At 39.2% G+C, this 24,437-nt stretch overlaps 1 protein-coding gene across 1 annotated transcript in view; it reads right to left on the reverse strand.

Moving 5' to 3' along the window:
• Positions 1-70: 70 nt before the first annotated feature.
• The window catches only part of RAB3GAP2 (RAB3 GTPase activating protein subunit 2 (non-catalytic)), a 77,076-nt gene continuing 52,709 nt past the window's right edge, over positions 71-24,437 (reverse strand). The window contains exons 21-35 of the mRNA XM_004685444.2: positions 23,824-23,921; positions 19,129-19,234; positions 18,360-18,520; positions 17,215-17,443; positions 15,473-15,646; positions 15,286-15,392; positions 12,934-13,000; positions 11,232-11,302; positions 8,260-8,295; positions 6,952-7,026; positions 6,486-6,704; positions 4,097-4,186; positions 3,665-3,886; positions 2,884-3,042; positions 71-2,711 (exon numbers count right to left, since the gene is read on the reverse strand). Of these exons, the coding sequence (XP_004685501.1) occupies positions 2,556-2,711; positions 2,884-3,042; positions 3,665-3,886; positions 4,097-4,186; positions 6,486-6,704; positions 6,952-7,026; positions 8,260-8,295; positions 11,232-11,302; positions 12,934-13,000; positions 15,286-15,392; positions 15,473-15,646; positions 17,215-17,443; positions 18,360-18,520; positions 19,129-19,234; positions 23,824-23,921 (1,970 nt within the window). The 3' untranslated portion in view covers positions 71-2,555. The remainder of the gene's footprint in view (positions 2,712-2,883; positions 3,043-3,664; positions 3,887-4,096; positions 4,187-6,485; positions 6,705-6,951; positions 7,027-8,259; positions 8,296-11,231; positions 11,303-12,933; positions 13,001-15,285; positions 15,393-15,472; positions 15,647-17,214; positions 17,444-18,359; positions 18,521-19,128; positions 19,235-23,823; positions 23,922-24,437) is intronic.

Genomic DNA, 24,437 nt, shown 5'->3' on the forward strand with positions numbered 1-24,437 from the left:
GGCAGAGATATCTTACCCGTTAGGGATGAAGAATAATTTCCTTCTGTCTCCTCAACCCTTTCAGGATAAGTTAGGTGAGATTGATTTTGTTTTTGCATAAGAAGAAAAAGAAGTTTGTTACTCTTTTATACATGAGAGGGAAGAAATCTGCATACATTTGTGAATGTTAAGACAACATGAAAACTGGAAATTTATTGACTGATACACAGAAGCTCACAATATTGAACACAAAATAGCATATACAGGATTTTACTAATTTACAGTACATTACAGCAGATAATAGAGAATCCTATAAACGGTTCCATATTGGATTATAGTCTTTCTAAGGGTGGCTAATCCTACTCAGCAGAAATCTAAATTGCAGAAGCCAGAGAGCCCTATCCCTACAGGGAAAGAACCTCACTGCTGCTGTGGAGCACTACTCATGGAATGGAGCACGGCAACTTGTAAGTAGACATGATGCTTTGTTAAATTTGAGTTTTGTGATGTTTAAATTGCAGTTCATCAAGTAAAGCAACTTAAATGTAACTCATTAAAAAAATTTAAGGTGAATTTCTTTTGCGAAAGTACAAAGCATTTAGAAGTATGGTGCTGTGCTCCTCTGACTCCTCTAAATATAACCTGTAGTGCAGAATTCTGTTCAGATTATGTGAACACTTGTTTTCCTTGAGCAGTATGCAGTGATATTTAACAAGGTGCATAATGGAGAAAGACTTAGAGGGCTGGAGTCTGTCTAGGAAAAGGCTGCTGCTTTGTGCCTTCCCATAACCACCTCAGTAAGTCAACAAAGCCTGTTTCAGAAACCACCTGTTCACTTAAGATCTAATTCCTTTACTTGTCTCTGTTATTACAGAATATGTACAAAGTTATTTTCCCTTTCTCCCTATCAGATTTATTTTAAAAGCCCTTGATGAAATAGTAAAATATTTAACTGCTTTTCTAATACAACCCAGAAGTCAATTCTAAAATTCTGTGAATGGCAGATTTTAAGACTACAAATCTAACCAGAGACTCAGTGATTTGTTAGTATTTCCATGAGCCATATTTCAGCTTACTATGTTTTGTTTAACCAATTTTATCTAAAATGCTTATTAATTACCCCTGCCTCCAAAAGTGATAACAGAATCAAAGTGAGGACCTGACTTCAACTTTGATCAGTCTCCCAAACTTGTAAGGGATTTTGTAAAGAGTGTGAGTAGACATGACTGTGTAAAGCCAGCTGCCATTATGAGGAATCATGACAATGTCTGGATGGGACAGAGGCGGCGGTAGGACTGGCTCATGGTCCTTACCAAAGTTACTACTTTACAGTAAGCCTCAGTCAGAATTGTAGGCCCTCCTCACCCAGTGTAAGGTTTAATAGCTAAGTTCTTATTTGCATGTGATTTTTAAAATTACTTTACACGAGGATACCCTCACACATCAGACTTTTTTCTTTATATTCATGAAGGACACACTCCAACTTTGTACAAATGCTAGAGTTGGCTTCTTACAAGGAAAGGAAGAAACAAACTACTGTATCACAGTGAGTAACTATGAATAACAATTGTGATCCGTGATAGAGATATCAAGAATTGCATTATATGGCTACATTCCAAAAACATACCGTTAACAAATACCTGGTATTTGTAAAGCTCAAAGCACTTTAGTTGTAATTTGGTTTTAATCAACAAATTACTCAGCTCTTGGACTGCTCTAGGCACTATAGGGTACAAAATTAGTTTTATATTCTTAACACTGCCATGAGGTAGGTTTGCTAAAGTTGTAGCATCACTGAGCATTTCTTCTATGTTCCCAAGAACAGATAACAGTACCAAATCCCAGAAGCAGACATTTCTAAACACATGTAGGAAAAACAAAGTTGGAGTTAAAGTTTTTATCATTTTTGGCCCTTTTAAAAATTTTTACACAATAACGCATTTTTCACATTTACCTGGTGATACAATCTTGGCAAAAGCAAGTCTTCATTATAATTAATTCTGCTGTGTTGCTTGCATCTCAGATTCTGAATTTTGCAAGAACAGCAGGTTGAGGGCCCCATTTACTATCTCTTCTGGTGACCTTGGATTCTTAATTCCTCCTCAAACAAGGTCTGCCTCCTCTGACAGCAGCAGTGCGACCTCTGGGAAGGAGCCTGTCAGTATCCAGAATTCCAGGTGCAGCTCCATGAAAGCACAACCATTTCCCCAACATTTCTTAGAGGAGAGGGAATTTTTTTTTTTTTTTACTGTTGGACACTATCTATGAAAACACTTACATTTAATTGCATTTTGAGTATGAAATAGAGGATCTTTTAAGAACAGTTTACCAGTGAAACTATTCAGTGCTCCAATTAGAAAGAAACAGTAAAATGTCAGTATAGCTGGTATTTGCTTATCTTTAGTATTAACCCAAGGAGTGGAATTACCCAGGACTGCTTTTCAAAAGTAATATATATTTTTATTTTACAAAATAAGACAAACTCCCTCCACCCCATAAAATTCCAGATCTTACTATGTAAAATAACCATGCACTAATTACAGCCACAACTTTGGACAGTTGTCAGTAGCTGGGTGTCATAAAGTAGGCATAGATATGGCTTCCACAGCCTCCATGAGGTGCAAGGCTAGAGTGTACTGCCCATGTTTTTCTGGAAGAAGTTCCATGACTCTATGCACTAGTTTAGCTGTTGTTGCAATTGGCACTTCAGTGTTTCGAAGATCTTGAGAGTCCTGCAAACAGGACACAAAAATAACCCATCAGTTATATACAACAATTTCTCTTAAAGTGAAGTTACCAGGATAGTTATTTCCTAACAAAAATGCTTTTCTTTGGAGCGGAGTATTTTACAAATTCTTAATTAAAATTAAACAGGCACTTCTGGCTTCTCCCTGTTGCGCTTACCACTGCTTTCAGCCAAGTGCAGAGAGTGGGTGGCAGCCTGGCCAGCAGCTCCATGCCTTCCTTTGTCTGGGTGTGCAGGAGCGTGTGGGCCAGCCTCTGCCCAGTCAGCATCAGCAGATGAGAGGCCAGGACCTCTTTGTCACGAACCTGGAGAATAGCCTAAGGAGATGAATCAGGGCAAATACAAAGTGAGAGGTTGGTCATTTTTGAGCTGTGGCCATGACTGCCAACTTAGCATTTAAATGACAAGATTCTGCTCATCACCTACATTTTTTATCACCTGATTTTCATTTCTAAGGTTTTGGCAAAGAAAGGGAATTGAATTAGGAGAAATCATAACTATTGAAAACCCTCTAATGGCCCCTGAATGCACTGGGCGAAATGGCCACCTTCCACCCCACCCTTGTTCTTACCTCAGGGTCTGTGTACCCCAATTTTCTGAGTGCTGGTGGCTGTGTTGAGTTCAAATATCACCTCAGACCACTATTACAGTAGCTCATTTTCTTATGAACCTGTTTGGTGTTTTTTGGTTTGTTTTTTCATATTTATCATTTAATACAAAATTGGCTGCCCTATCAGTTCCATGAGGAAGGACCCTGCACCCTTTGCAGGGAATAGGCCTGCCACACCAGAGTGTTTTACTAAACATGGGCCAGAACCAGCTGTGATTAAAGTTTGTATTTTAAATACTGTTTCTATACCTAAGAATAACAAGGAAAAGCTAAAAGTTTTATCACAGACTTTTGCTGACTGAATTGTACATTAACAGGGTCATAATTACCTCTTCTCCCAAGTGGTCGACTCCATAGTTGTAGAGCTCCCCCACATAATGCCGTCTGACGACATCTTCACTGACTTGGAGGTGAAGGGCCAAATACACGGCTAGCGCTGGCCAATCTGGGTCGTTCCCCAAAGGAGAAATTGGTGCTTCCCCTGAGGAATCTTTGTCCTTCATGACTACATGTTGGGCCTGGACAGCTGCACTGACAACTTTCAGTAAGAACTTAAAAATGGAAAAAGAAACGGCAATACCTCAGTGTCCATTTCCAAGTCAAAGTAATCATTGACTTTTCTGTTAATTAGAGTAGCTTTTCTATTGAAATTATCAGTTAAAAGGAATCAGCTTTTAAAAGTGCGTTGGCTGTCCTTTAAAGAACAGTATTAGTGTTTTTCCCCTAAGAAACATAATCAAAATCCAGTATCTGTAAATTACCTGTTGTCGTAGTAAGATAAAATTTGCATCCATTTCCCCACTAGGTAGTAACTGAATTGAAGTCAGGTCTTTGAAAAATGCATTTTTTCCCTAAAGAGAAAAGAGCTGATTGAATATGGATTAATAATGGGGTGGGAGGGTATTTTAGAAATTCATTTAAACAAGAAGTTACAGTTGATCTCGTGTTCCTTGAACAGTAACATCGCACTTTACTGATTTTTTTTTTTACAATTACCCAGTGTGGGGACACTTAATGACTGTCATTAATGTGGCCTCAGGCTTCCCTCCTCCTGTCCTCATTCCCACTGGACTCCCTTCCCTGGAGTAGGCTGGTGACTCACTGCTGACAAAAACAATCAGGTTAACCATGTTCTTCCAAGTCTGGTCAACAAAAGGATGGTGGTTTCTGCCCTGGGTGCCTGAACCTCCCTCACTGGCTCTGAGGGAAGTGTGCGCTGAGCTGCCTGATGAAAAAGCACATGTGACTAGGCACTGGATCCCCCCTCCCATCAGGTACGGCTCCTGCCCAGCCTTTAGATGAAACCTTAACCCTCTCATGAGGGACTGGGTGAGGGAAGCTCAGATTCCTGACCCACAAAAATAGTGCACATTTTGCTTTTAGCCACTAAATAGCAGGATAATTAATTGTGCACTAACAGAGAACTAGTACTTAACCCTATACTGATTTAAAAAACAAAACAAAACAAAAAAATACCCTGTGAACTGCTTAAAAAAGGTCTCAGAGCCCAGGATTTCAGAAATTCCTTGGCAGGAAATCCATCACAGAACAAAGTTGGACCTGAGACTAGGTGGATGGATCTTCCACGTCCACCAACCCCACCATCTCTGGGTGCTATTCTGTCATCTGCAAGTAAATGATCCGAGATAGCATCTAGCTTCGAGTGAACATTCTATACCTACTTGTCCCTATAGTGAGAAGTAGTCAGCAATCCACTCAGTTTTTTCCCCATACCTCACCCACAGCTGTCACCTCTGATTGAGAAACTAATTCTTACTGGTAATGGCAAAGCCAAGGTTCTGTTTTAGTAACTTAAACCACACTGCCTCAGGTCCCCTCAATAGAGCTGAGAGCACACTCAACCACTGTTCATCTAACAGTTGAGGGGAATACTCAGTACTGAGGGGAATATTGAGATACTTTATCTTGAAAGATAATCTATATTTATAAATGAAAATATTAGACCTCTCATCTGCTTTCAAAAGTCACCTATTGAGAATCTAAAGTTATGGTTACTTTTTAGAAAAGATTTCTTAGAATGTTCGTTTGTTTATATTTTCCCTTTATGTGTCTAAAATCTCTGATTGAGCGGTCCTTGCGAATGCCCAGCACTGGAGTTAATTCTAGCCCCTTCAGCACTCTGTGCAACCTGTCCTTAGGTTACTGATTCCTCCAAATCCATCACGAGTTCTGTCACTTGTCAGTGTTGCCACCAGCTGACTGAGTGGTTTTCAAACTCCAATGCCAACTCAAGTCTTAGCATACTACTTCATGTGATTTGAACAGCTCTTACTGGAATACAGGAAGTGTGTGTTGGGCTCCTAAAGAGATGAGGCACTTAAGGAATATTAGCAGCAACAAAATATCTGATGTTACAGTGGCTGCAGCACAGGAACAGCATGGGCTCTGTGGCAAGCCTCTCGAGGACAACATTCCAGAGCTGTTGAGTGCATGCCTGCTTCCCTAGGATGTGACGACAAGTCTGGGCAGCAGCTGAGCATTCCTGGCAGGACCCTGCTTATCTTCTTTGGGAGGCTTCTCTCTACAGAGGCCTATCCTATAAAAAGGGGTGAGGTTATTAACTTTACTGATGAAAGTGAAGTTGGAGAACATAGCAGAGGCTTATGTGTGTGCTGGCATAGCTCTGGCTGCAGAAACTGGGCACTGCTATATTCGCCCAGCGATAGAAGACATTGATTGAACTAGGGTCACAGTGACATTGGAATGGACAGGTCTGAATTAAGGAGGAATTTACAAGAAATGAATTTATGAATGTAAGGTCTGAAGGACAGTGAGCTAGTACTATCAAGGTTTTTAGTTTGTGGCAGTGCACAGTGCCATTACTAATAAACTAACCAGGCCTGGGAGATCTGGAGGAAAAGCAAGAGAAGGACAGGGTAAATATGGCAGTTAAGTTTGTGTAAGGGATCTAGAGCCCCTCAGCACAGTATTTCAATGCCTGAAATCCTGGGGGAAGGTTATGCCTAAAGATGAACAAATGACTGTTAGGAACAAACAGCTGAGTACACAGGAAGAATCTGCAAGAACAGGGAATCTGGCGGGTTTTCTGCTCCCCAGTGATCCTCCCCTACAAGTTAGAGCCCTGCCTGTGCCTGCTAAGCCCTCTGCTCCCTAATCTCTGGTGCTTACCTTACTGTCAAAAAGGGAGAGTGGCTTCACAGTCTTGAGAGAGAACCTCATGATGGCGTAGAGGATGGCACAGAGGACAGAGTGGTGCTCTACCAGTGGGTAGTGGATGTGCTTCTGTTCCAGGGCCAGTTCCACTATGGAGATTGGGCCTTCAACACTGAGCCATGCATCCTCAGTATCCAGGACAGTCATCTGCATCTCGTCCCTGTTCACATCTGCCTAAGGATTTGAGAGCCATGCAGAATTGGAAAAATGAGAGTCTGCAAGGAGTTTACCAACAGGAAAATGCAAGCCAGTATCTCTCCCCACTCCTGGGATTATGCCAGAGATTAATGAGAAACCTCACTGCTGTTTGTTAAGGTCAAAATACAGAAATGAATACATGAAAAACACTAATACTCAAGCTATGGATTTTAAAAACATTTGTTATGTTAAAGACAGGTCAGAATAAAAATACACCTTTTACCTCCATTAAAGTCTGAAGAAGATCCAGGCAGGAACCAAGGAACAAGGTCATCGCTGTATCACTTAGCCCCACATCCTGTTTTTTTTTTTTTTTTTTAAAAACAGAGGGACATAATCAGCTCCTGCAACAAAACTGCTATTGTCCTTATCAGACACCAGGACACCTATGCCATGGACTTTCCCCACTGGATAGAAAGATAAGAGTTTGAAAGTTGAGACATTAACACATTTTTTCTTTAGATTTGACTAATTTTAAAATTAGGCTCTATAAAGATTATATCACCATCCACTTAAAAATTAGTATTTTCAAAAAAAATTAATATTCTCCATTAGTTACTAAGAATGTAGAAAAAGAAACTTCATGCGATCACAAAGAATCAAACTTCTAGCAAACGGATGGTTGCCAAAGGTGAAGACATATGAAGGGATCCGAAGGCACAAACTTGAAGTTATAACATCAGCTGTGGGGACAGCAAGCACAGCGTGGTAGCCTTAGTTAATAGTGTCAGAGCATCTTAAAAGTTACCTTAAAAAACAAATGCAAGGGGTTGGGTGTGGACTCACTGGGTTGGGTCATTTCACAGTATACATAAATAACAGGTCAGGCTGTACACCTGAACTAAGTAACATCAAAGACACAGGATACAGCCAGCCCAGACTCCTGCTCCTTGTGTTGCATGCTAAGACAATTGATGGACAAGGAGACATATTCTAGGCTATCTTTTAGGGAAAGAAAGCACTCTGAACAAAACTCTGCAAGCCTGTGAACTAATGTCAGACTAGTATTGGGCCACAGATGGCTTCTGTCTGTTACCTAAAAGGGCACCAGTCACATCGTTTTCCTAATAACTTCATTCCTAACATAACTGTTCACATAGCTCTTTCGGAGAGTAGACCAGGAGAGTTCTTGAACCACTAATTTTTCTAAACTAGGAACCTATGGTACCTGAATTTGAGCAAAAGCTCATAATCACCAGCCTTAAAGCCTCTTTGTGAAATGGTTATTACAGAGGTTGATGTCATTCTCTGCTCTTCTGAATCTCTACCAGTTTGATGACGGATGTTTCCATTACACAGGGCAAACTAAATACACAGCACAAACTAAATACACAGCAATGAGCACATAATCCTCCTACCCACAGTCCAAAGTTGAAATACCTGTGAATGCTCAAGCAGACTATCTAACAATATGGAAATGTATATTAAAACTGGCCAGAGTTTATGACCACTTTCCTTAATGCAGTATTCACTCTTTTCCATGTGTCACCAAAATGATAAAAGGTGAGTTCACTTGTTGGAGAAGACTCACCCTTCGGCATAACCTGTCCTTTGGTGATTTTCCAACCTAAGAAAAGAACACAAAATATAAGAATGTTTGGTGATTTCTAACAGCTATAAATTCACAATCTTTAAGCACATTTTACTCATAAATTAACACAATTAACTCTGTGGTAGAATTCATGAATATACTATAATAAATATATCCCAGTGGGCTCATACAATTAAGAAAAATCTTGATTCTCAGACTTTATATAATTATCATTTTTGCCATAAAACTCAAAAGCAGGATTCCCAAGTGGCACAGGAATTAGTCTCAGTGCTGTCAAGTTATTACCAGCCTCTGTGGTATGAGTTCAATCCCCAGCCATAGAGTTAAACCACATGGTGAAGACCTCGGCTTTCTCTCTCACTGTTCCCCTTAGCAGTGTATTTCAGTAGATCTGACTGTTCTGCTCCTCACTCTAGCTTCATCCTACTTGTATGCATTAATTAAAAAACCCTCAAGATGGGACTCAAGGATATGATTAAAGAACATGTGAGAATTCTGCTAAATGATAAGAATGTGTGCTTTAGACTGTTATTTTTATCTAGGAAAATCAGTGGATTTTCCTCAATTTGGTAATTTCTATTTTGCCCTTCAAGAATATCACTTGGTAAGAACTCACAGGGATAGTGACAAGGGAAGGCAGGTCCAGCTGTCACAGAATGAAGGACTCCTTACATCATACTCTGAGAACTCTGCACCAGCCTTCTCCCCAGTGCCCACTGGCCCACCCCAATATATTTCACCTAGTTCCTACAGTCATCTTTTAAAATGCAAATCTGCACATAACATTCTTCTGCTTAAAACTGTTCCCATGTCTCCACTGGGAGTTTTGGTGAATGCAGTCTAAACGAAAAACTAACTCTTCAAGCTCTGCTTCCTGCTGTTTCTTGCAGTCTATATTCCAGCCATATGAAGTTTTTTTTCAGCTCTCTGAATCCAATTCCCTGCTCTACAACTTTTTGCAGTAATGCTTTACTCACTTTTTACTGGTTCATACAAACTTATCCTCCAAAATTCAGCTCAGAGGTTCCCCCTTATTACTGCTCTTTGCTGCCAAAGCACCCCAGTGTCTGTTTCCCTGTCTTGGACTGTGAATCCTTGAAGGAGAGGAATGTGATGTTCTTCTTGCACAGTGAACTCAGCACAGTCCCTAACACAGAGATAACTCACTGTAATAAAGTTTACTGGATGATTGATCAGAAACACTGTACTTACTAGTTCCCCCTTGTTTAAACCCAAAACCAAGTTGTAACGCTGACTCAAGTGGTGGTTACGAAAGTGCTGCAAAACTGTAAAGGACCATGCACACACAAAAGTCTTTATTATTCTCACAAATGTGAACAACAGTATAAAGGTCAAAAAGGAATATGTTTTAAGAAGCAGGTAAGTGGATCAGGTAGATGACACAGGAGAGAAGATATTTAACTAGAAAAAAGTGTTACCATGGTCATCAAAGCACTTTAGAGAGGGCAGTGACCTAAAGTGGGCATGTGCTTATGGTTCAGGATTGCTCTGTGCATTTGCAGAATATGTGATCATTTAACTCACTCATTTAACTCCCACTTTTCTGGCCAGACCCCTGCCCCTGTGCTTGTTCACTGCCAGTAATCCCCTCCAGCAGGGGAGCCACTTCTGCTTCCCTAAGGGCTGTGCTTACATCAGTTCCCATGACTACCTGTGCTGGATGTACCCGTCATTATAATAAAGCAATTAAACAGCTGCTGGAACAAGAGTGGAAAAGGTGGGATAGTTACTATGAATGCTACATTGAATGCTTTAAAACAATTTATGGAGTAGCTATCAGGTTAGATGTAGGAGAAACAAAGATTAGTATAAAGATTAGGGAATAAGTTATAAACATCTAAGAATTTTGCATAACGAACAACCATATACCAGAGACATTTTGTGGGGGTGGAGTGGGGAATGGGATTAAAAACGGGGGTGGGGTGGGGAGGGAAATGCACGGGATTATGGTGATGGCACATGGGTGACTTGGTGATAGGAAACCCGTGGGGATTTCAATTGAGATGGGAAAAAAAAAAATGTACAAAATGATGTAAAAATAAACTTTTGTAAAAAGAAAAAAAAAAGAACATTTAACACAAACCAAAGCACAAAACAAAATATGAACTTATGAAAACAAAATGGTGGTCCCCAGAAGGAAAAGGTAGAGGGTGTGGGCAAAAAAAAAAAAAAATCTAAGAATTTTGCACAGTGCATCTTAACATTAAAGAGGTAAGGTCTATGTGTGTATGATTTATGTAAAAAGAATTGCAAATGAACTCATTCAAAGAACATATCTTGGCTCCAAATCCAAAGATTGGTGAGTAAGTATATATCTGTATGTTTTAATTTGAAATAAAATCAAATTCCTGCTTGAATGAACCCAGTTTCTTGGGTTCAGAAGCTTTTACAACAGAACAGATGTTCCTTGACTTACAATGTAGTTGTGTTCTGGTAAATCTTTTGTAAGGTGACAATATCTTAAGTCAAAAATGTATTACATCAAACATGAGACCTTAGCCAGTCTACTTTAATACATGCTCTGAACATGTATGTTGCACCTGGGCATTTGACAAGACAGTGCTGACTGGCTCATGTAATTTATGCTGCAATGATACAGGGCCTCTACCTAAGCAGAGGGCCAGCTAAGGACTGTGCCGCTACTCCTGGTTTAGGAAAATATGGAAACTCAAAACGGTTTGTGCTGAACGTTTTTTAAACTAAAGTAAGTCAGTAAAACCACTGTAAATCAGGGACCAGATTATTATTCTCTCTTGTGGATCTGGGGCTCCTCAATCATCAGGAGACCTGTATTGGGAATTACATTTAACAGTGTAAGTAAAATGCATTATCAAATGAAAAATAATCAGTCCCAATGTATACAATCCTTCTAGTAGCAGTCAATCAAGGGAACCAAATAAGAGGTCAGCATATGACATTAAATTACTTACCTTATCCATCAAGTAAGTGGCAGCAGAAAACCTTTTAACCAAGAACGTGTTCCACATCATCAGTGCAACGCCTGGAGAGCAAGTCAAAAGCATAGGAGTGAATAGTGTTTTTTGCTTGCATCATACACAACAAATTGTCTTCCTTAAGTTTATATAACTACATGGGATAGATATCACTTTGTGTATATCTACCTGCTTATAAAATAAAAATCTTTAATGAAAATCAGAATTCGACTGCATGAAGATACCCAAATGGCTAACAAGCCTAAGAGTCACATCATTAGTTGTACAGATATAATTCAAAATCACAAAGATGTCACACACAACCAACAGAAAGTCAAGATTTTTTTTTTTAAAGATTTATTTATTCATATAGAACTGGGGTACAGGCCAGAGATGCGGAGGGTGAGAGGATTCACCAGAGACAGAGTGGGGAGCAGATCGACGAAGTACACTGCTGAGGGAAGCAGTGGGCGGGTCAGGAGAGGTCTGCCTCGCCATGTGGACTCCTCCGGGGCAGGCGGGAATTGAACTCATGCTGAAGTGGCTTAAGCTTTGTAGTGCAGTGCTTTAACCCGCTGCGCCACCAGGGAGGGCCGAAAGTCAAGATTTTTAATAATACTGAGTGTTGGTGAGGATGTGGGAAAAAACTAGAATGTTCACACACTGCTACTGGGATAATACCTTGGTAAAACCACCTGGAAGGTAGTTTAGTAGCATCTATTAAATATGTCTCCATCAAATGACCCACAGAAATTATACCGCAGAAATGAATACAAATATCTGTCCAAGAGCACTAACAACATATTTACTCATAATCGCCAGTCAATGCCCACCAACTGGCTTTTTCAAATACCAAATAGGTGAAATACCAAAGAGGTGACATACAAGGAAGTATTAAAAACCAAATGAAATACAAAAAGTTATTTTAACAAACCAAGCAAAAACTGTAGGCTTTATATTTCCATACATAATAAGCAGCAGAACTCATAAAAACTTAAGAGATTTGTCAGCTAGACGACATAAACATGACATTTCACGTGGTCTGTTGTTACCTGTGGAATTGGCTTTGTATATCTAGGTGTGAGGTCTTTGAAGACCTGTAAATAGGCCATGATGTTTTACTCATTGCACAAATGGGTAAAGTTCTAACTTGAAGAAAGCAGCCTGGAGAGAGGTGGTGACTTAATTTTATCAGTAAGGATAATTTATCCCAGACATTAAGGTGATATCTCTTCTCACCAGTCTCAGTATCTAGTCTCGTCACGTAGCAAGGTTACTAAGTAGCCTAACAATGAATTCCTCCAAGGAACCCCATCTGTCTTATGAAATGAACCAAAAAACTCTTTAGTTTCTCTATAATTTGTTAACACTTTTTCAAGGTGGCATCATCAATCCTTATATGATGAGCACATATGCTTTTTAAAAGAAGCACAAGTGGTCAGTCTTGAAGATAGGTTTTTGGCTACCTAACTTCATCAAGAATTACAACCCAGGGAATTCCTCTGAAATAAAGAATCAATGACTTGTGTGTAATATTCTTCTCACATCTATGAAGAGTAGGCAGCTTGGAAAAGTGCTGGATGGGTGGGAACACAGTGACTATTCCTGCCCTCCTCCCCCTTCTGGATAACATTTCCATGCAGTTAGCAGTCAGCACTTTGTACAGAATGATACACAGTAATGACACCTGTTTACTTACCATTCTGAACATGGGCATTAAGAATGTGCTTCAAGTGTTCTATGGATCTAACAAAAAAACGTGCTTCCTTACATACAGGGGAAAAAAGGAAAAGAAAAAAGAGGTGCCATTTAATAGATGTTTCAAATACAAATGGAGACTTCTTACACACATTTTTGTATAAAGAAACCCAGGAATTTTGTAGTAAGAACAAGGAATTAATTAAGAAGTAACTTTTCCTAAGATAAAAGCAATGATCGCTCTTAAATTCACATATTGACATAATATCTTGATTCCTAGACAGCCCCAGGTGATACACAGGTGCTGACATCTGGAATAAAAATTTACTGTGATCCGTACATCTTTCTGTTCTTAGCAACAAAAACTTGAATTTCACAAAGATGTGTAAACAATGAGTTTATTTCCTTGCAAATGTCATTCCTTTGTCCTTTCCTCTTTGCCTCCTTCCCCACTCCATCTTTCCTTAACTAATACTGACTGAGCATCTACTATGCATCAGGCAACTTGTGGCACAAGAGGTGTATAATGAACAAAAACAAACCCAGATCCTAACCTTCCCTAAGGTTACAGTCTGAGAGGGAAAGAGACAATAAATATAAATAATATTTTGTATGTCAAAAATATGTCAGTGATAAGTGCCAAGAGAAATAAATAAAAGCAGTGAAAGGAAATATAAAATATCAGAGAAAGCAGTTGAAATGCAACTATTTCTAACCAAGGGAGTTTAAATATTAATACCCAAATGCAGTGTACAAAACTTATTATTCAGATCTCTAGTAATTTCTAGTCTGTACAAAAATTAAGCATATCATCTACGCCGATACATGCTGGTGTTAGCAATTCCTCAAAGGATCATTTTAGTTGCTTTCAGCCTAGTAAAGCTTGTATAAAGAGGTGGGACTGGAATAGGGACTGGATAAGGCGAGGAGATAAATATCTAACAAGAAGAAAAAAAACAAAACAAAACACGGTTACTTACTTAAAATGTGAACAATTCTACCAACAGACAATGATAACCCTAATCAAAATGGCAGGGAATGCACTTGAGGCAGCTGATTTTGTCTTTAAACTGCAATACCCAGACAACAGTAATTGTCATTTTTTAGGAGAAAATTGAGAACAAAGGGATCAGAGATAGGTCAGACAGCTAACAAGCAGCAGTAATGATGCTTGGACTCAGCTTTCCATCTACTGTGCAAGCTGCCTTTGGTTTATAATACATGTGGTTTTCTTTTTAAGTATCACTTTCTTGTACCCAAGTCTTGAATTCACCCAGATTTTAGAAAGTATGATATCCATGTATTAGCATTTTTCTTTCATACAGAAAAAAAGGTCTATATAGAGAGCCTAAACATGACCAGCATGCAGACTGCAAGGAGGCAATGGAAGAGGGTGCTGGAGCCCCTCAAGAGTCCTTGCTTGAAATTCATATTATGGTCAAGGTTTAATATGAAAGGTTTAACTCTTTCTCTGTAAGTTTTTGTTTTTGTTTTTGTTTTTTGAGGAGGGAAGAATATTGTTAACCATTAACATATTAACATGAAATAGCTTGGGAGGATAAAAGAATTTTGAGAGGATAATTTTCCGGCTAGGGAGGCCTATGAAAAGGAAAGAATAGCCATCATAATGTTTGTAGATGTTTGATCCTGGAATCAATGTTTGAAGGTTTGTAGCTTCATTAGAAAAAGACAGTGAAGCAAGTAGGTTCAGCAATGCAGTGATGAGTCCAAGTGAGTTGTAACTATCCTTATGGGAGGAGAGGGGGCTGGCTACCAGAGGTGGTAGAAGATGCTGCCCAAGCAGAGTTCTGAGACTCTGGCTTAGGCCCTCTATACAGAGATGGCTTTCCCGATTCTCCCTCTGAGACAAGCAGAAGCTATGGACACACACAGACCCATCTGACCAACCACACACCAGCTGGTGTCAGTATCTGGCTTATCCCGATGACTTTAACATTGAAGAATTTTCTGCTAAAGGCATTAATCTCTCCCAAAGAACTCAAAAGCAAAGAGAAAACAAACACTTCACACATAATCGGGAGTAGGGCAAGCACAATGGCTTTTGTGTAGAGAAACCTTGGCCTAACTGCTTGCCAGCTGCAGCCTGAGCAGGTGTCCTCAGGCAGCAGTGTGTTCTGTGGGCCCTTGAGTTCTCATCTCTCAAGAGGGACACTGACAATACCCATACTTCATGGGTCTACTGTGTACTGTAAATGAGGACCGATGTAAAGGGCCTTGGCTTCTAGTATGGAGACATTCCTAAGAGAAAACCCAGTGTTTATAGCTGGACTGTCCCTCACTTTGAGCATGAGTACAGAGCAGAACCAAAACAAGCATGGCAGGAGCACCTCACCTCTGGGTCTTTGTTCCACTGAACCACATACTCCCAGCAACAGTGTGCGTGCAGCACATCTGGCTCAAGGCTACAGGGAAATTGCTGCGAGGCCAGACGCAGCAGCTCTGAAAGAAGAAAGGGATGTCATTTCTGCTCTAATTAACAGTCACATCATCTCCACTCTGGATGTCACTTTGCTCCATACCTGGTATGGTGCCCAAGTCCATCTCCACCTCTGCCACCTCTAATAAACCTTGGTTAACACCTTCTTTGGGTTCATCTGGGTCTTCTGCATCTTTTCCATTATTAGCTAGGTTTAACATTTCAGGGCTGATATCCTGTTTAAATATCCACTTGGCTACAGTGTCTGCAATGCCACCTACAGTTACAGAGACAAGAAAGATAATGAAAATATACAATGTTTGGTGAAAGGAGCTACTAAGGAGCACGGCCTGCCTTTTGCAGCAATTTAAGCACCAAGTTCAGTGTTGAGCATCCAAGTCATGACATTCACAATTTCACTACCCACCATCCAGCATGGAGGGGTACCTGCATCTCAGAGCAACTTTCTACTTTCACAAAATGTTAATACAGATGTATATGCTATATATATGTATGTGTGTGTGTGTGTGTGTATACCAGACAAAGATGAAGGGACAAATATATACTAAAACATTTTCATTTAAATAAAGTAAAAACAAGTGATACTTTTTATGGATTCTTAGGACAATCTATTATTTGTAATAGTCACCCTACTTCCTATATAGTTATTTATGGGCAAAATTTAGCCACAGCTCATCAACATGACGCTATAGCATATTTAAGTCATCAAATGGTCCAAAAAGATATAAATGCAAACTGAAAAGTATTCAAGGAAGTGCCCTGCTTCAGTGCCCAAAACAAATGAACATAATTTACCAATTTTTTCTTTTCTCCTATTTGATTCAAATAAAAACTTTTCAACACAAATTAGTGTGTTGAGTGATCTAAATTCCTATTTCTGTTTTTTAAATCACTTGATAATTTTCATTCCAGAATCAAGTCCCTGATTATATTGTGAGTTAATTATTAAAATGGTGTCCTATACTTTCACCAGATGGCAGCATAGAGTACAGTAAGTTTATGATTTTAAAATTGTCACAGTCTTAAAAGAATGGGAAAATGATTTTAAATACTGTCATTTTCATACCAAATGTCCGATAAGCTGGTAAAAAAAAAAGGAGGGTGGGGGCTGAGATCATTCAAAATGTAAGATGTTTATGGCCCCACAAGAAACAAGCATGGGATCCTAATGATGCCATGTCAGCAGGACATGACAAACTGGAAAAGAAGTATCAAGATCTAGAAATTAGGTGGAAAAGATACACAGTGGATACTGAAAGGTTTCTTGGAGGTAGCAGTTGAGCTGGGCCTCCAAAGATGAGTATCAATCTTTATGATATTAGAAATTAAAACTAATTAAAAAACATACTAGTTCATTTAAAAATAACTCTGGCACACATTCACAGTATTTTATAAAAACAACTATTTCTCAAAGCAAAAGAGATATTTAGTATGAACAATGGTGCTTCTCTTTTGCAAGCCTCTAGTTTACATCTGGACTCTCCAATTGGTTTCTGCACTGTAGCCAGTGTGATTTCATTTTTGTTGAATTCTATAAGGAAAATCCCCCTCACATATAAGAGAAAGAGGTCAAGTTTTGAAGTTCTCTAACTATTCCGTGAAAACCACTGTTTATTTGCCAGGGGGCAAGAGTTTGGGAAGTTCCTGAGCAGGGAATTAACAAGATGAGACCTGAAAAGATTAAATGAGAAGTATGCAGTAGAAACCTAAAATTTTTTTAAATGAGTGCATTCTTCTGTTAGTCACTTTTTATAAACAACAAGAAGTGCATACCATTAAAATATAAGTATATAAATGCAAATGTTCAAATCAACTTCAGGTTACCTTTTCCTCCTTCTAATAACTTTCTCACAGAAAGCCTTGGGAGGGGTTCGGCCTGTGGCGAGGACACTTTAGAGGTCTGAGTGTTCATTTTGCTATGAAGCAGAGTCTGAAGAATGAGACAATCCTCCAGTTGTTTCAGCAGGAGTTTCCAGTACTCAGTGTCAAGAGAAAGTGCCTCCCAGGAATCAGTGAGGCCCTCCGAATCAGCACCACCAGCTTCTTGGGAAAACTAACAAAACAGGCACTGATGAGACTCAAGCAAAGTTCTAAATCAATCTAAACTGGAATAAGCTTTTTGTTTGTTTTAAAAATTTTATTTATTTATGCATGTAAGAACTGAGGTATGGTGGGGTGAGAGGATTCACCAGAGACAGAGTAGGGAACATAACAGGCAGAGAGACTGAGATATACTGCTGAAGGGAGCAGCGGGCAGGGTAGGCAAGGTCTGCTGTGCCACTGGGTCAGCTGGGTTAGCTCCTGGGGGCTTGAACTCATGGCACAGTGGCTGGTAATTGCTTCACGGTGCTGTGCTTTAACTCCTGTACCACCAGGGAGGCTGGAATAAGCTATGACTTGAGAGTAGATGGGAAGTCAGGGCACCGCACAAAGCAAAACCAATGCTGCTGCACAAATATTACACTTAGTACGATGAAACATGAGACTGGAAACTTAAGGCAACAACAAAGGAGTGTATAATGCCCAAGAGCCAACCAGGGTTCTCTTCCAAATATTTTCACCTCTAAAGCCACAGCTTTTCCTATCAGTTCAGGAGACTATTATTTCCTGAGAATGTACTTAACAAAAAATGGTGTCTGAAACTTCTTCTCCCTCCATCATTATAAACATCTTAAGCTAATATTAAACTTAGCCTATAAACTACTGAGACTGACGAAGTTAATCTCCACAGAGCTACATAAAGTCTCATCTAATGAGATGTTACATCATTTGACACAACAGCTCTCTAGAAAAGAACTATATGATATGCCATGAGATATAAGGGATAGCATTTTTCTTAAAAATATAAATTTAGGTCTTCATGAGGGAAGGAAAAACCACAAAGCTAAAAGTTAACAGGATTCTCACTTCAGTCACTCAAAGCTATAAACTGCTCAACGGGCACAGGTCACAGGGACCGCTGCACTCACATCTTTCTCTGCTGTACTGCTTGACATCTGTGCGGCCACAGAATGCCCCACATGCGCTGAGAGCAGAGCAGCTCCATTGCTCTCTGACTGAATACAAGCTGTGCGCATCTGCTGCCACCAAGGGGATACGGACTGTGAATCCCAGGTCTCCTCGATGGACACTACAGTCAAAGGCAAAAGTTGAAAGAGAGATGTATAGTTTGCTCAGACTCTTTGGGTTCAATCTTTCAAGTTAAACATATTATTACATGTAGATTCCCCATTCATAAATATTTCTGAATGAATGAAATTTATAATCAATTTTATTATACTTATTTTCTGAATTTATTTATGCTGTTAGTCATCTGACTTCAGCAGATAACTTTAAATCTCTGGGGTATTTTCAGCATCAGTGAGAACTACTACTGAATGTTATAATAGGTCACTGCTTTCATTATGTCAAAAAAGAAAACATGGTCCCGCCAATGACGGCCATTCCCACTTACCTCACTAAATAGTAAAATGCATTCATTGTTCCTATCACATTTGTGATGATGACACAAAATGTAAACTTCATTTTCACAAAGCATGCTTCAAATGTCTGAAAATCTTTGCACAAATACACCAAAGCATCTCCAGAGTGAAATGCTTTGTACACTGTAATTTTCTTTTGTTAGAAGAATCAATCTTTCCTCCCCTTTTTTGTAGAATTTCACACATTACACTAGGTTCCCAAGAGCAAGTGGCTCAATTCCTGAGAAGCTAAGCTCAGCACCCACTGGTATCCTACCTTTCATTTTGCTCAAGAGGGACAACATTGTATGAAGACAGCAGACAGACTGTGGCTGATCCAAGATATCTTTCTCCTTAGAAAGCCAGACACTCAGGAGCAGAGACTGAAATCAAATCGAAATTTTTTCAGTATTAAAAAATACTTAACACAAAAACACTTGCCTTTTCTAGAGATCTCAATATGTCTATGAACGATCCAGTTGTTTAAGCTGGGAAAGTGGTTATTATTTTTAAAGACAGAATCAATTATATCAAGTGCATTCACTTACTACACAACATCCTGATTGATCTCACCCCAGTTACTAAGACCATGTCCTTTCTTCAGCACTTACTCTTCACCTCATACAGCACTGCTGTTTATAATCACTAGCCAGGCTAAAAGAACTGGCTGCCTATGGAAGTAGTGACGACAATTCCATAATCAAACAGCAATGATTCTGCTTTAGTGTTGTGTGTGCAAATGTGGGCTTAATGTCTGTCAAAGCCTAGTTCCTGTCCTCATCAGTAACCACTTTAAAGCACTCACAAAATTGAGACTAGGAACCCAAAGGGTGAGAATAGATTACATTATATTTAGACAATCAGATGCCATACCTTGGATCCCTCTTTCCACTATTTTAATTTTCTCTCCAGCTAACCACTTCCCCGGTCTACCATCACTTTTAGCAAATTTTGACACACACACAAAAAAATAGTTGTGTCCTTCTGTTTAACTCTTCTTCTCTGTCTCTTCCTAGTCAGCTCTGCCATGTTCTCTCTTCCCAACCAGGTCATCTTTGGGTATAACTTAGACTGCTTTCATATTTTTCATAAGCTGTAAGTATTCCAAGCAGTTAACTTTTGTGTGCAGGTCCATAAGAACTAGAGGACGCCATAGGAGTCATTGGAGATGCAGTGACACAATATTTTTGATTACAATCACTTACAAGCAATAGAAATTTTTTTAACTTCAAAAAAGTTATGCTGAATATAGAAAATAGAGAATAAATTACACTATCACACAGAAACCTGCACATGCACTCAAACAAGACAGCATATAGTTTTTAACTATGCCCATACCTAGTAAATAGCAAGTAAGTTGTCCTTTCAAAGTTTCACAGCAGAGAATGTCACATTATACTGTTCATTCTGTGAACACTCACATTGTAAATTCATATTCTAAATGTGAACTATGTTACCTCACCTACATATATCGATATTGAGATATTACCAGATGACGCTTAATAGATTTTTGAAGAATAGAAATCTTGAGAGGAAATATAATTAATTATTCTAAGTTAAGCAGAATCTAATACTTGTGAAAAGGTTCACCTAAGAATCACAGAGAAAGTCCATGGATGCTTACTAGATGCTTCAAATGCCTGATGGGCTCTGCCCTTTGCAGGGTACTGCCCTATTGCATAGCATCTTCAATGCTTCCATCCTTCGCTGAGTGGAAATGCCAGCAGATAAGGAAGGAAATAATTTTCAGACTTCCCTATATTTAAAACCTGGATGAACCTTATTTTCTAATTTTTCCCTGAAAACACTAGGCTGTTTTAGGTTATAAAATCTAAAACTTGATAAAATTCCACTGAAGATAATTATGAAATTTTCAATGCTGTGAAAAAAATATCTGCTGTCGGGCCCTCCCTGGTAGCATGATGGGTTAAAGCACAGTGCTATGAGGTCATCTGCAGTCACTGCAGCACGAGTCCAATCGCCAGCCAGGGAGGTGACCCACATGGCGTGGTAGACCTCTGTCTTGCCTGCTGCTCCCCTCCACAGTGTATTTCAATAGATCTACCTGTTCTGCTCCCCACTCAGTCTTTGGTGAATCCTCTCACCCACCTCCCCCCAATACCTCTGGCTACACCCCAGGTCTTGTACACATATATAAATAAATCTTAAAAAAAAAAAAAATATCTGCTGTATTCTGTGAATTACAGATGACAATGCAGTAAAATAGCAACTAAATCAAAGACTAGTTTTACAGAAAAATACACGGGTATAGTACATCTAGAAAACTTTATAAATGTAAACAATTACACAATCTAGATCACAAGTACAAATTTCTTCATGAATTACATAAAACTGCCACTTAAAATATTTCAGGAAATAAACAGAAAATAGAAGGAATTAGTAATTCAAATAGCATCTGCCCGACATTAATGACATATTTTGGGGAGAGACTTACCACTTTTTTGGCAACTTTTTTTTTGTTTTTTATTTTTATTTTTTTATTTGTACATACAGAGCTGGGGTACAGGCCAGAGGCTAAGGGGCGGCGAGAGGCTTCACCAGAGACAGAGTGGGGAGCAGAACAGGCAGATCGACAAAGTACACTGCTGAGGGGAGCAGCGGGCGGGTCAGGAGAGGTCTGCCGCGCCATGTGGTCACCTCCAGGGCCGGCGGGAATCGAACTCATGAGGAAGCGGCTTTAGATTCTCAGTGCTGTGCTTTAACCAGCTGCGCCACCAGGGAGGGCTGAGACTTACCACTTTTTACTTAAAATTTTCACAAACCTAACTCATACACGTCTTTTAATGTAATAGTTCATTTTCTTTAGAAAAATAACTGATATTTAATGACTCATAGAAAGGTCACTGATCTGTATTCTGGAACTGGCAGGTGTGGCAGAAGCTGACTGGCTGCACAGCTCAAAGACCCTGCACTTGGCTTTCCAGGGGCCACCTAATGCCAACTTTGATCCTGTGACAATGACCAAGTCAGTTTTTTAAGGGCTTGTCTTATATACTCAGTTCTTTAATTCATGGGCATTGTATTTTATTTTTAGAGCAGAGTCTTCTTTCCCATCAATAACTATTAACGACAGGCATTTGGTTCACTTGTCTGTGGTGCATGCAGTGTCGGGGCCAGCCTATGGGCATCACAGCACTCCCTTACACCACTGGCCAAGATACCCCCTTTCAGAGTCACATTCATCACCCCCCAACATTGCTAATCCTTGGAGACCACCAACTTGGTCACTATTTCTATGACTTTGCTATTTCATGACTGTTACAAAAACAGAATCAAGCAGTATAATCTTTTTAAGACTAGCTTTTTCCCCCACCGCAGCGTATTTTCCTTGAGGTTGATCCCAGTTGTTACATTTACCATTGTTTCGTCCCCTGTCTTTCACTCAAAAGACAAGAAATACAAAGTGGTAGAGAAGATGTGGAGAGGAGGAGATTCTTGTCTGCTGTCAGTGGGAGTATAAATTGGTAGAGACATTTTGGAAAGCAGCATGGAAATTCTTCAAAATATCAACAATACAAATTCCATACAATCCAATTATTCCACTTGAGTATTTACTCCTCCCAATACAAAAAACACAAATTAAAAAGATATATAGACCTATGTTTATTATAACATTGTTTACAATACTAATAACTGAAAACAGCCTAACTGCCATCTACTGATGTATTAAAAAGATGTAGTTATGTATACACGATGGAATCCCAGTCAATTAAAAAAGATGGTGAAATACTGCCATTTACAACATAGATGGCTTAGCAGATATTATGACCACTGAAATAAGTCAGAAAGAGAAATGCTGAATGATTTCATCCACATTTGGTATGTAGAGGAAAAACAGAGGAAATAAATAAAACAAAAATAAACTTTGGACCGTAAGACCAACTAGTGGATACCAGAAGGGAAGGAGGGGGCAGGGGATGGGTAAATGGAACAAAAGGGACAATTACATGGTGAACCCTAGAAATGGATTTTCAGTGAACTTAATGTAGTAGATATGCATAATGATTCTCAATGATGCACAATGAAACTTACATAATGTTACAATGAGTTATTTACTTCAAAAAAAATTGATTGTTGACAAATATCCATGGTGAGGAAGCACCAGTTTGTCTACCATTCACCCAGGGAAGGCCATCTGCATATTCTTCAGTTTTTGTCTGACTAAAGCTGCTTATGAACCACTAGCTCTACAATACTGGGGCTAGTGAAAGAGAGAACTGATGATGTAGGTAATTTCCTTTGTCCAATACAAATTTCGTATTGTAGTTTTTCCATCAGATGATTCTTTGTTGTACTAATACCTCTGTTATACCACAGATATTAAACCTAACATAAATGTTCAAAGTTTTGGAATATCTGATAATTAACTGACAATATCAGTTTATTTTGTTCTCTAATATCTTTTTTAGTTCTAACATGAAATTTTTAACTGATGATCACATTCTGTTATAAATGCATGCATACATGTTAGATTATAAATTATTTTAGGCCAACCATGGAATGTTTGTTATGATTTATAAGAGATGAGAGAGAGAAAATATTAACCTTTAGACATGTGAATACTAATTTTTTTATATAAAGACTTATTTATGTATACAGAACTGGGGGTATAAGCCAGAGGTACAGAGGCATTGAGAGGATTCACCAGTGACAGAGTGGGGAGCAGAACAGGTAGACTGACAGCATACACTGCTAAGGGGAGCAGGCAAAGTCTGCCACGCCATGTGGATCACCTCCGGGGCTGGGGATCAAACTCTCACACTAAAGCAGCTGCAGCTCACTTGCAGTGCTGTGCTTTAACTTGCTGCGCCACCAGGAAGGACCAGATTACTAAATTTTTGGATCAGTTCTAGAAGGTGTTCATGTACATTCCAAGATATGTTTTAGATAATAGTTCAAAAAAAAAAAAAGACATCAACATTCAAACTGTATCTAGCAATAAGAGCCTTACCAACAATATCTGAGGGCTGAATCCAGCAGACTCCAGAGTGTGACAGATCTTCTCCGTGGAGCTCTCTCCATGTAAACACTTCCAAAAAAAGAAACTTCCTAGTAAAATTAAAAAAAATAAAACAGATCAACCAGTAACCAACAATCTTCCTGAAATGCAATCTATTTCCCCAGAGGAGCAAAACTAATGGTTTGATTTGCTTAATTAAAGCAGAAAGCCAAGTCATAAGTGGCTAATGCTATCTCATCAGTGTACTCATACAACTTTTATGACCTAGTGCATTTATACACAGTATCTTTTGTTCACTAAAAAAAGTATGTAAGTTCTATCGTTCCCTTATGTTAAAAATTGAATCTCTGAGGTGCTTTAACTGCCTTATATATATTTCTAAAATGTTAGAATTTTAATAAACATCATCATAATAAAAAAAGTTACAAGGGTATCAACTGCAATTTTGATTTTGAGGAAACTTTAAAAAAGTCATTTGAGGCCCTCCCTGGTGGTGCAGCGGGTTAAAGCACAACACTGAGAATCTAAAGCCGCTTTCGCATGAGTTCAATTCCCACCTGCCCCGGAGGTGATAACATGGTGTGGCAGACCTCTCCTGACCCGCC

This window comes from Condylura cristata, unplaced genomic scaffold (genome assembly GCF_000260355.1).
Source record: "Condylura cristata isolate star-nosed mole 26May11 unplaced genomic scaffold, ConCri1.0 scaffold00018, whole genome shotgun sequence".
NCBI classification, from domain to species: Eukaryota; Metazoa; Chordata; class Mammalia; order Eulipotyphla; family Talpidae; genus Condylura; species Condylura cristata.